The sequence below is a fragment of the Sus scrofa genome, chromosome 4 (genome assembly GCF_000003025.6).
Source record: "Sus scrofa isolate TJ Tabasco breed Duroc chromosome 4, Sscrofa11.1, whole genome shotgun sequence".
Lineage (NCBI taxonomy): Eukaryota > Metazoa > Chordata > Mammalia > Artiodactyla > Suidae > Sus > Sus scrofa.
The window spans coordinates 123,298,628-123,311,546 of record NC_010446.5 but is presented as its reverse complement, the minus strand read 5'-3'; the positions used below and the strand labels follow the sequence as shown (position 1 = coordinate 123,311,546).

The 12,919-nt window shown below is 53.3% G+C and overlaps 1 protein-coding gene across 1 annotated transcript in view; it reads right to left on the bottom strand.

Moving 5' to 3' along the window:
- ABCA4 (ATP binding cassette subfamily A member 4) overlaps window positions 1-12,919 on the bottom strand; it is a 130,325-nt gene that overhangs the window by 21,498 nt on the left and 95,908 nt on the right. Inside the window, 6 exon segments of the mRNA XM_021090184.1 lie at window positions 2,740-2,917; window positions 5,093-5,262; window positions 5,485-5,559; window positions 5,681-5,786; window positions 7,095-7,127; window positions 8,586-8,705. Of these exon segments, the coding sequence (XP_020945843.1) occupies window positions 2,740-2,917; window positions 5,093-5,262; window positions 5,485-5,559; window positions 5,681-5,786; window positions 7,095-7,127; window positions 8,586-8,705 (682 nt within the window).

The following is a 12,919-nucleotide window of genomic DNA, read 5'->3' as shown; positions in this document are numbered from 1 at the left end:
GGGTTGGAACCAGTGGTTTTGGGGAGTGTTTCGTTCGGTCGTGTTCAGGGACCAGATGGAGAGGTAGAGATGCAGGTCTAAGAACACGATTGCGTATTTCACCGCGTCCTGTCTCCTGAGAGGCCCGGGAGCCACAGATCCCCAGGGGCGGTGAACAGAGCTAAGGCCCAGATCCTGGTATGTGAGGGGCAATTGCCACTGCAGGGAACCAGAGCTCCTGGCGGGGAGGGCTGGCTCCAGGTAGGGTGGGGGAGGAGCAGGGTGAGCTGTGGCAGGAAACAAGGAGCCTGGGGCCCAAGTCAAGGGCCCTGGAGCTTGAAGGCTCCCCTGGCCAGAATGGATAATCAGAGCACCAAAATCAGCTCGAATGGCATCACGGAAACCACGACTCCAAAGGTAAATACTTGATTAAACGGAAAGTCTGATAACAAACAAGTGACCCCCCATTCTTATTAATTATAAGGAGGGAAGAGTAACTTTATAGTGAAGAAGCTTAGCAGACACCACCTTAACCAACTGACCGAAGTGACACCATCAGACCAGGACAAACTGAAATCAGAGCTACCTGGTAGGGACAGTGAGAAGGAGAGAGCACATCCCTTCCTAAGATTGCTGCACGGCCTTGATCTAATCAAGAGGGTACATCAGACAAACACAAATCAAGGCACATTCTGAAAAATACCTGGCTATCATCTTCAAAAGTGTCAAGGTCATGAGTGTTAAGGAAAGACCGAGGAATCTTTCCAGGCTGAAGGAGACTGAAGAGACAGGGCAGCGAAGTGTAACGCCTGATTCTGAGCTACGTCCTTGTCTATAAAAGGCATTATTGGGGCCACTGATGAAACTTGGGTGAGGTCTGAGGATTCGATGGGGTGAGCCTGCGGTGCTAGTTTCCTGGTGTTGGCGGGTGTGTTGTGATTGTAGGGAGTGTGTTCTCGGTGGTACGAGGCACACACCAGGGGTGCGGAGGGGTGGTGTGCGTGTGTGAAGCGTGTGTTGAAGGGGCATCTTGTAAGCAGGCTCAGGAAGAAACTGTGTGTACAGTGTTTCTGTAAGTTTGTGATTCTTTCTAAATTTAAAAGGAAAGAAAAAAAGATGATACATAAAAAAGTAAGAACTTACATCCCATGTGTGCCAAGTGAATGATGTAAGCAGTAATCGTTTGCTCATTTATTCAGCAATGACCCCTAGACCAATGTCAGTTTGTTTTTGTTTTTGTTTTTGTCTTTTTCTAGGTCTGCGCCCGTTAACCACTGCGCCACGACGGGAATCTTACATTCTTTTTTTTTTTTTTTTTCAATGTCGTTTTTTATCACTGGCTAACGAGGGTGCTAAGCTGCTTGAGTTCACATTCCAGACCAGCCTTAAAGTTCTAGAGCATCAGCAAGCCTGCTGGGGCTGGGGTCATATTCACCATCTCCTACCTCTTCATCAGCTCGCCAAGTGTCTGCCTCGCCAGCATCACCTCCCATTCAGACCCCCACTCTGTCCTTCTCACCACAAATTTCTCCTTGGGCTCAGAGATTTCTGGAGCCAGGCACAGGCAGGGGTCAGCCCCAAGGGTAAATTTTATTCCCTTTCTTTAGAAAAAAAAAAAAGGAGAATGCAAAACACAGCTTTTCAGGGCAGGGGAGCCTCGCCCCTCCTCTCACGTTTAAAGCGCAGGGCCCGAACGGGCGCCTCAAAGTCGCATTCTTGTCCCACGTGAGGCTTAGGGGCTCTGACCGCCTCCCCGTGTGTTCGTAAGAGTTTCCTCGTGTGGACAGAGAGGGAGGGACGATGAGCTGCCACGGGTAATTTCCACGGTGGTGTCACTAAGCGATGGCAGCTTAGTTAGTTGAGTAGGATGAAAAAACCATGTCTTCGTAAACCCTAATATTTGCCGTCGTTACTAAAGCCACGGTGGAGAAGGCCGTGGGTGTTGTCTCCGTCCCGATGTGTTCACCCGGAGACGCACTGGTCTGAGACTGTCGGGACGAAAGTTACCCAGGACGCCCGGAAGAGACTGGAGTGGGTGTCCCAACGACCCCCTCCCGCCGCTGCAACCAGGCCTTTGCCATTGCCTGGTTTTGACGCTGTGGCCTGTCATCAAGTAACCCGTCCTGAGCGCCCTCTTCCCCCCCACCCTGATTGGGAGAGCGGTGGTAGGTAGTCTGCTGCTGGTTTGACACATAAGGTTTTCTTCACCTTCCCTACAGTGGTAGGTAATCCGATACAGTGAAGACCCGATTCCTTTGGGAAAGCAAAATCAGGCCACTAGGTAGGGTTGCCAGACGTAGCAAAGACACATATGGAAACGCCCAGTTAAATCTGGATATCAGATAAACAACCAATAAATCTTTTAGCCTAAGAATGCAGTATGGGGGGTGGTAGGATTTACTTTAAAAATTGTTCCGGGAGGTTCATTTTTTCCCCTTGGAGGGTGGGACAGGATTTAAAAAGAGGACATGGGTGAAGGACTGACCTCTTGGCTCCCTCTTCAGCTCCAGGCAGGCAGGCCCAGGAAGGCCAGCCTCAGGCCTGCGGGGCAGTGATTATGCGGTGGGTCGAGGGCCCCTCCGTGCAGGGTGAGCACAGCCCCCCTCAGCAGTTGCCAAGCTGAGTGCCGCGCCTTGCCCCAGCCCCGGCCCTTGGCACAGCACCTGCCAGCAGCGCCCCCCGCCGGAAGCGTCCCCTCAGTCAGGGCAGACTCACACGCCGGCCCGTGGTGGGAGCACGGTGCCGGGAGCTGCCGCTTACCATGTCCCAGAGGAAGCTGGTCAGCCAGTAGGTGGTGGGGCTCACTCCGCTGACAAACTGGAGGTGCTTGGCTTGGCTCACCCTCTCCTGGATCAAATAGAGGACAAAGCTGGCAGGGATGAAGGACATGGCGAAAATCACGCAGATGGCCACCGCAGCGTCCACTGAAGTGGTCAGCCTGCAGAAGGACACAGGGAGAGAGGAAGGGGAGGAGGAGAAAGTCAGGCTCTGAGAGGCCCCACCCAGCCCCAGGGACCCCAGCGACCCGTCTCCAGAATCCCCTTCCCCAGCCTGGAGCTCATCAGCCCGAGGCGCGGTCTAAATCAAACAGGGTCAAGGTTAAGTGGATATTCGTGGGTTTCCTGTTCGAGGTTAACATTAAATGTTCAGGTTAATATTGTTCCCTGTTAGTATAAAAGTCTGGATACTTTTTTTTTTTTTTGGTCTTTTTGCTATTTCTTGGGCTGCTCCCACGGCATATGGAGGTTCCCAGCAAGGGTCTCATCGGAGCTGTAGCCACCGGCCTACGCCAGAGCCACAGCAACGCGGGATCCGAGACGTGTCTGCAACCTACACCACAGCTCACGGCAACGTCGGATCGTTAACCCACTGAGCAAGGGCAGGGACCGAACCCGCAACCTCATGGTTCCTAGTCGGATTCGTTAACCACTGCGCCACGACGGGAACTCCTAGATACATTTTCTTTTTATTTAACTTTCTACTTACTTGTTGACTGTGTATAGAAATGGATTTTTATGTTAATCTCCTATACTATAATGCTCTAATTAGTTCTAATAATTTGTCTAAAAAATTCAAGAGTTTGAATTTTTTATGTCGATAGCTACATGGTCTGTGAACAGAAATACATTTCTAAAAGAAATAAATTCTCTTGTTAGATCACGTTTTCAAGAAACACATCGTAACACGGGGAGACGTTAGGTTATAACCTAAGTTTAAGCGCAAAGGGAAGAGGCTGGATACACAGGAGCTTGGCTGAGTTTGCTCTCTCCTGGATCACAGCGAAAGCCCCCAGCTACGGGGCCGGCGTGCGCTGAAGTCCCAGCCGACCTCCGCACGCAAGCCGGGAGCTCTGGTGAGGGCCAGTGCCCGCCTCCAGAAAGGAGCATTTTCCTAATTCCCACAAAGGCACCACACGTGCAGTCACTGCCCTGTTGAAACTCCGGCGAGCCGGATCCACACACGTAGTTAATATCAGAACAAATAACTGGAAGGAAACACCCAGAAGTGTTTAGAGGCAAGACCCTAAACTGTGTCAGGTTATAGGTATTAAGTTCTTTTTTTCTTTTTTTTCTTTTTAGGGCTGCACTTTCGGCCTATGGAAGTTCCTGGTCCAGGGGTCCAGTAGGAGCTGCAGCTGCCAGCCTACACCACAGCCACAACAATGTGGGATTTGAGCTGTGTCTGTGACCTACACCACAGCTCACGGCAATGCCAGATCCTTAACCCAGTGAGCGAGGCCAGGGATCGAACCCACATCCTCATGGATCCTAGTCGGGCTCTTAACCTGCTGAGCCACAGTGGGAACTCCTAGATGTTAAGTTCTAAAACCTCTATTCTATAAACTTTATTTCATGAACACATACTGTTTTATACGCTATCTCTAGAATCACAAAGGCTCCTGTTTCCTATTTAAAGGGCTTGGCAGGCGGCACAGAAACGTGGGCGGAGGGAGCACACTGGCACAGACAATCCCTCCCCGTCTAGGGCCTCCGAGGGTGCCCGAGGAAGGACCCGCCCTAGCCATGACCCTGGGCATGTTCAAGGCCAGTATTCAGGGCACTGGGAGCGTAACTCAGAGTACACGGGGCCCCCTCACGGCCTTCCAGAAGCAGTTTGCACTAACAAAGGCGTTCTCAGCAAATACAGGCCCCGAATAAAGCAAACGTGCTACGAATTGCACACGAGTGATGCTTTTACTGCCTGAAGCTGAGCCTAGGCTATAGGAAGGTAAAGACCCGTGGACACGTCCACAGCCTGGCCGTCTGGGGGAAATGACCGGAATCGAAGAGAATTTCTGCGGGGCGATGAAAGGTTCCTGAACCTCCCCGATCCCGGCCAGCGGTTCGCACACCGGAAAGAGCAACATCTGCGTCTGCAGCTCCGGGAGCACGTGTTATCAAGCGCCGAAAGGGAACGGACCCAAACCCATGCTTGCTTTCCAAATAAACATGAAGAGGAAGAAGAGCTGGGGCGGGTGGCGCCCGAAGGCATACATTCGAGGATGCCTCCTGAGGCAGCAAGCCTGCCGTCCAGCCCGGCAGCTCCGGGGGCGACAGGCCTCTTGGGGTGCTGGGGGTGAGAAGGGGACCGATCAGGGGCCCAGGTGGCTTACACTGTGATCTCGGAGAGCTGCTCCTTGGTCAGGTTCAGGGGCTGGCTTATGACGGTGATGCCGTGCTCCTCGGGGCTGCTGGCCTCGCGCAGGCTGGCCCGCAAGATGGCGTTGTGGGCCACGTTGAGGAAGCTGACCAGGGCATGCCAGCCTTTGTTGTTAAACCACACCTACAGGGCAGAGACGCCGGGTCAGGTGCTGCTCCTCCACGGGAGCCTCTGCGACGGCGGCTGTTTAAAGAAGAAACGGGCCCCAGGACAGAGAGTGGGAGGAGGAGGAAGGCAGCTGGGAGACACAGGAGGAGAGGGGACCAACTAAGGTGGGAAAATAAAAACAAAACAACCAGCTCACGTGAGCTCTCAGCTCCAGGGCAGATGACGCGGGGCCCCTACCTTTATGTTGTCTTCAGTTTCTAGATGTTTAAGGAAAGCAGACATTTCTGTAGAGGCTTCTCTGGTGAAAGGGCCCTGGAAAACCATAATAAACAAGAGGGCGGGCTCCCCCCGTCCCCTCTGGCTCCTGGTCACTTCTGTTTCGTGACTACTGGTGAGGTGAACGCCCTCCCAGATCTCCAGTCTGTTTACATACCGCGCTCACGTTCATTAACTGGCCAAGGTCGCTTAAAAACTCAACCAGTGCTTCCGCAGTGATGGGGGGAGGCGGCAGCTTTCCTCCGATGGAGATTCCTCCGTACCTGACGAAGGAACAAGCAGTCCTCAGATCTGTGTCGCGAACCAGTGCGTGGAGCCTCAGGCTCGCCCCAGCTCTCAGGCTCTGCATTTTTGCAGGAGTTGTCTGGACCGGCTCCACTTTGCAAACCAGCCTCCACCAGCTCCCTCACTGCCTCCAGGGGCCCGTTCTGATGCCTGCTGAGCTCGCCGTCCTCACACCTCTCTGAGGTGCCCTCCCCCCCACGCCCTGAGTGGTCCCCGGGGTCCACGTTGCCTGAGTCCCTCTGCCTGCGCAGGGCTGCTGGCTTCCCTGAGCACCTCTCCAGGCCCCTGCCCTGTGCTGTCTTCTCCTGACGTCTTCCTGACTCCCCCCGACCCCAGCCAGTGATTCCGGTTTTGTGCCGCTTCTGAACCTTGCAGGTACGTATCATCACCGAATCCGGCCCAGTCGGCCGAGTCGCTCCTTCAGCCCCTCACCCACCCCTGCTCAGGCAGCCCCTCGCCACCCCGGCTGTGACCCCTGCTTCCACCCTGAACTGGGAGCCCAGCCTTGGGTCCCTCGCTGTGACCCATCTTCCACGCTGCTCTGGAAGGCTCAAGTGACGGGGCTCAGACACGGGTCTGGGCGTGTCACTCTCTGCCCCCAAGGCCTTCGACGGCAGCAACACGCCCACAGTCAAACTCCTCCACAAATTCGCTGATATGGTGGGCAGGTGAGGCAGAGGGGGAGAACTTTATTTCCCGGGGATGCCACTTGTCCCCCCACCTTTCTGCTTCGGCTGAGGCCCCTCCCTTCCCTCTGGGGAGCGACTTTCAAAGCTGAATTCCACGTTATGGTTCAGAGTCTGCCCAGGAAACTGACATCAGCGCTGCATTCCTTCTAGAGGCCCTGTTCCGGAGGGCCCAGAGGCCGGGCCACTCCAGCCTAAATCTGGAGGATTCTTAAACCCCGGGAAGCACCTGAGCCTCTGGGAAGCCTCAGGAGTGGGGTGTGTCTGGGGCTGGACCAGCCTCCTGAGGCAGAGAAGGATTGGGTCAAGGAGCCCCAGGGCTTGGGGTACATGGCCTCCTGCTCTAAACTGCTGCTTGCTCAGAGGTTCTGGAGCCGTCTTCAGGGTACCACCTCCCGTTTGCGTCCTCCAAGGAGACCTGTGGCCGAGCATCTTCTGGGCCCGGGGTGTCCACAGCCTCATACCCTCAAGACTTCGTCTTATAAATTCCCGAACACATTCACAAGAGCCCAACCCTCGGATTTTGAGGTGTGGCTTATGTGCAATTATGTTCAATAGGTCATTCTGAGGTTTTAATTTCTTACAAAAATAGTCTCTTACCTCTGTTCATTGACCCAGAATTTACTCTTCAAGCTGAAAGCCAAAACACATCATACCATGAATACCACAAGTCTGGCAGTGGTGTGAACTCTCTTTCCCAAACCCTCACTGGGGTGTCCTGGTCTGCAGGGCAGTTTTGCATTTTCTGACATCTAAGCAACGCAGAAACTTCCCAGCCCAGGAGCCGCCGGGATACACCTGGGGAGAAAGGATGGGTGTTTCCCACCCCTGGCTCTCCAAGTCACATTCTGCCTGCTGGGCTTTTTGGGTGGCCATGCTGTCAGATCACCTGGACCTAGAAAATGTGGCAATGACCCTGCTCGGTGGAGTGAAGGCTGCAAGTCTCCCCTCCTCCACTCTCTACGCGAGACTCCTAATCAGCTGCACACTGTGGGAAGGTCGGAATTATAACTACAGCCCAAAGTTAAGAGACTGACTTCCAGCCAACTAGGGGCAAACTTACAAGACAGGAGACACACAGGCACCAGCTCTGGCCCTCAGAGGTCAGGCCTATGAACTATCAGCATCATCAAGCACAAGATCCAAAATTCCATCTGGAAGATTTGTGCTGAGAGCAAAGTCTGGGGTGGCCATTGTTCATTGCATTATTGACTAAATCCTGTGCCCCCTGCTTTTACTTTTGTGTTTGGACAGTGTTCTTCATTTTGCAAACTTCTGGCCTGGCACTGCCTTCTCAGGCGCTGCTTCGGCATCTGCAGTGCGCTATAGTTCACTGAGTTCCTGTGTCCTTCGTTCAGGGGCGGGGAGGGGAAGCAACTGACAATACTCCTAGAAGTAGACAGAATGTTTTATTTCAAAGGTCGGAGATCAGGGGGCCTGGGTCAGGGTCCCTGCTCCTCCTGTCATGCTGCTTGCGCTGATGGGGCTGCTTAGGCTGGCCCAGCCCCGGTGGGGCTTGATGAGAATAGCTGCGGTGCTGGGAGGGCTTCCCTGGCATTGGAAGGGCAGTGATACTGACGACGAGTAGCAGGCAGAGCATGGCAGGTGCCGTCAGCTGGACCACCTGCGGGCTCATGCATTAGTTAGCCCACCGCCTCTCACCTCTCTTGGCCTAGATGTTTCCTTTCTCCTTCGGCTCCATACTCGTCCCTCTCGCTTTTCTCTTTTTCCTCTACTTTCCCCCCTTATTTTCCTTCTTCCCTCAGAACTTCATCTCTCCTTCTTAATGAGTGAAAATAGGAGGCTGTACTATTGGGCAAATGCTATACTCCCTCATTTTACTTGCGGGTTAGACTTTGACTGCTTGGCCAAAACAAAACAAGAGGACGAAACTAAATCGACCCTAAATTGCACTTTACTTGTCTGCGCCTCAGTTGCCTTTTCTACTGGATCAGGCCCTCAAATTAGGAAAAAGAAAAATTTCACTGCCCTGATTGTCGATAAAGCACGAAAGGACGTTATCTTCTGTTTGTGGTGAGCGTTTCCCACAGGATGGAGCGGGATGAAAGGTCTAAAAGGGTCTCTTCTTACCTGCTTCGTATAAGAGCAGGATACGTTTTTACCAAGAAGTCGGAGATGTTCCTGCCGGTGAGGTCTTGCAGAATTTCGGTGCTGCGCTGGATCCTCTGGGGAACGAGACGTGTGCGTTAACTACTGCGGAATGCCAGGCGAAACGTCGAGGCCTTCTCCAAAGACTATTTACAGACTCAGCTGCAGGGAACATACTGAGTAAGCACCGACCTCTCCTGTCCCCATAGCAGCGACGTGGGGTCACCTTTGAGCCCACTCTTTTCTTTAGTCCATTGACGAGATCGAAGGGTTCTAATTTCAGAATAAACCTCCAGTCCACCTGCATCTCTCCAGTTCCACCACTATCTCCCTAGTCCAAGCCTCCCCCCAGAGTCACCTGGGCCTCCCCAGACCCTTCTGAAGGGGTCTCCCTGACTCCCCCCTGACCCTCCACAGACCATTCTCCACTCAGCAGCCAGACTGAGCTTAGAAACGTCAATCGAATGCCCCAGTTGCCTTGCACTCCGCACTCCAAGAAACCCTGGGATCCAGTCCAAATGCATCACCCAGGCTGAGCCCCCTGCTGCCGCCCGCCTCTCCCTCCTCCTCCCCCCAAGGCCCACCTCTCACTCCCCCTGCAGCTTTGCACCTGGCGCGGCTCCCTCTGCCAGACCATCCTCCCTGGGCAGCCTCTGTGGCTAACTTTCCTCATTCAAATCTCTCCGCCAAGTTTACTCCGCAGCGGAGCAGTTTCCAGCCACACGCTGCAGAATTAGCTGCACACCTTCATCTCTCTCTGAAACTTTCTTTCCAACGAATCTGTTTACTTGTTTTGGTCTGCCACCCCGTATGATACAATTGCTGTGAGAGCCAGGACCTTCTCTGACTTGTTAGCTGTGGTGTCCCCAGCACCCAGAGGAGCAGCTGGGGACCTAGGTGGCTGACACAGTAAATTGTGACATGAATGAGAGAATTCGAACAGGGGCTTACCATTTCCAAATCACTTTCAAAATGTGTCTAGAACTGAGTGGGTCAAAAGATTTTAGAGAATTCAAAAGTGCATGAGTTTGGCCACGAGGTGGCAACACTACTTTGAATCTGGGACGATACAGTGTTTAGTTTCCGGTCAGTCATGAACCTGGGGTGTCAAGGGTGCCACCCAGCAGCAGCCGAGGAACTTTCCGGCAGGGTTGAACCGCCGTCCTCACACCATTCCTTGCATTTTGATGAGGTTTCTGTCCTTCCCGCCCCTCCCCATCTCGCCCCTTCCTCAGTGCACTTTCTCCACCTTGCTCCTAACACTAGGGGGAGCCCTAGCATCTCCTGAGCTGCTTGCTGTGAGCCAGGCTCTGGGTCAAAGGCTACATACAGCATCTCCCCTAATCCTTCCCTCCTCCGGAAAGAGGAGTTGTTCCTTAACTGACAGACAACCTGAGGTGGAGGAAGGGCGGCTGACTTCCGCCCGGGTGCAGACCTGGTGGGTGATCACCTAGGATCCGATCTGCATTTGTCCGACTGCGCAGCCGGGCTCTCTTCCCTCAGTCACGTGCTTCTCAGGCTGAGCGCGGCCCCCAGCGAACTGCCCAGCTCCCCCCGGCGGACTCTAGGCTGGATGCGAGGCTGGTGCCCGAGAATTTATGATCCATTATTTTCTAAGAGTTCTGTCCCGTGAAATAGTCCCACAACTTGATTATTGCAGAAGGCAGGCATGGAGCACACCCGCCCTCAGGACCCGACACCATTCGAAGAATGTCAGCGAGGGAAGGGGACTGGAGACCAAAGCCACCACCCCATTTCCAGATGAGGACAATTTCCTTCCTGGGAACCAAGCCCAGAACAGGCCCTCTGGCCCTATTCCAGGCTGAAGGAAGAGTGTGTCTGAGTAAGTGTGGTGCGTGGGTGTGATCACGAGTGTGTACACTCACGAAACAGAGAGAGGCACACGGAGCACACCCAGCAGCGTCTGTGGGGACGCCTCTGCAGGTGCTCCCAGGAAAGCAGGAATGACAGCGAGGAAAGGCTGGATGACAGAAAGTCACAGGAACAGATGCGCTCTCTACCCCGGCTGTCGTGGCCTGCTCCGTGTTTTCTTCGGGGACCAAGGACCAGCCACTGAAAGTACATTCCTAAGTGAGGCGAGCAGCCTTAAAGTTAGGATTCGCTAGGGAACAAGTCCTCGTGCAGCCATCTTGGCCTTTTCTCCCTGTTCTAACCGAGAGCTCGCTGCACTGGGTCACAGCCTCAATGCCCTGACACGGGATGTATTTGATAGAAGTAGCCACACGGCCCTCAGCAGACCTTACAGAAGCAAAGCTTCCTCAGGAGTTCCCTTATGGTGCAGCAAATTGAAGATCCGGCATTGTCGCTGCAGTGGCTCAGGTCACTGCTGTGGTGTGAGTTCAGTCCCTGGACCGGGAACTTCCACAGCAGCAGCGAAGCTTCCTCTGGGGTACAGAGAATTGGAACAAGCCCCCACCTCCCTCTTTTGAGATCCCTGTGATGCTGTAATGGACAAGTTCTGATTCAAAGGGAAAATGTATTGCTTGAGAAATAGAAAGGCAATGCCTTTAGCATAAAAAAAGAAAGAGATAAAATGTTCATAAACACGCAATCACTTACAAGCCAGCCAACTGGGACCGATGCTCTGGCAAAATTTAGCTGTCCCCCAGTGCTGCTCTGCCCTTCTGCCAGATGCCACAGGAAGAGACTTTTTTGTTGGGCACCAGGCCACCCAGAGTCAAGACCAGAGGGCCCAGTCTCCTTGGACGTTCAGCGCTGGCCTGTGACGTACACATGAAAGTGCTGTGTGGTAGCGCCTGGAAATCTTCCTTTAAAGATGGTGTATCCAGGAGTTCCCACTGTGGCACGGGAGGTTAAGAATCAGCCTGTAGTGGCTCAGGTCACTATGGAGGCAGAGGTTCGATCCCCGGCCTGGCACAGTGGGTTAAAGAATCCAGTGTTGCCACATCTGTGGCTTGGATTTAGTCCCTGGCCTGGGAACTTCCATATGCCATGGCTGCAGCCATTAAAAAAAAAAAAAAAAAAAAAGAAGGAAGAAAGAAAGAGAGAGAAAGAAGCTGTATCTTATCTTATCCACTGCTAGTGTGCAGCTATCATCACTTGAGTTGAACCTATTTTCTAAATACTACATTATTTCACTAAATTCTCATAATAATGCCAAGAAATAAGTACAGTTGTCCCCAAATTATAAGCGAGGAAATTAAGGCTCAGAGAGGCCAGGTAGCCAACGCACGGCTCTCTGAGGCCAGTGCTGGCGCTCGCCCCACCCACCATGCGGCCTCTCCAGAGCCGTTCACTTGCTCATCAGCAGATCAGGAGAGAGGACCACGTAGGTCCCAGCCCTGGGCAAGGCCCGTTACCAACCCGAGACCGGGTGAGACTCCTCTGGCCCTGATCACTGTCTCCCAAACCCCCGGGAGAGGCTCACTGTGGTGAACTATGGCGCTCAGAACCCCTGAGGGAAGATCCTGCTCAGAGCCAAGACCACTGATGTCCCTGAAAAGCATGGGTGTGTGGGTGTGTGTGGGTGTGTGTGTGTGTGTGTGTGTGTGTGAGAATTACACAGCACATGGCAAACCTCTTTTTTTTCCTCTTTTTTTTGGCCACCACCCCGAGGCATATGGAGTTCCCCGGCCAGGGATTGGATCTGAGCTGCAGCTGTGGCAAGGCCAGATCCTTAACCCACGGTGCCAGGCCAGGGATTGAACCTGTGTCCCAGAGCTTCCAAGACACGGGCGATTCCCTTGGCCACAGCAGGAACTCTGACAAACTTCTTGAGATTGCTAATAACTGTGTGTTCAAATAGATACTACAACACCGTCTTTAACAGAGAAAAAGTGAAAGCCCGCATGTCCAGCAGCAGAGATTAAAGTAAATCCAAACAGCAGGACAGTGTGCAGGCTTAAAGACGATGTAGCCCGTGTTTACTGACATGGGCACAGGTTCCTGACATGTAATTAAGTGAAAGAGCAGGTTTCAGGACAGCATTTTGGCGCAACCCTGTCTGCACGGATAAAGACCCAATGTTATTCGTGGTCATCACCAAGGGACAGAGGGACGGTTTTTGTTCTGACTTCTCTGTATTTTCTAATTTTCTGTAAAGAGCATGCATGGTGTAACATTTTCTCAATATTCGAAGCTATTTTCTTACTAGGCTGAATAGGGAGTGTTTGGCGGAAATGCAGCTTTGGGTCAGGGACCTTGTTCAGGGCGGGCGGCTGTGACTGGGCCTCAGGGAGCCTCTGGGAGAGGACCTGGATTCTCATTCAGTCCCTCACTCGAGTGTTGGAAACGCTGGCTGGCTAGCAACCCAGGAGGCACAGGCAGCTCAGGGC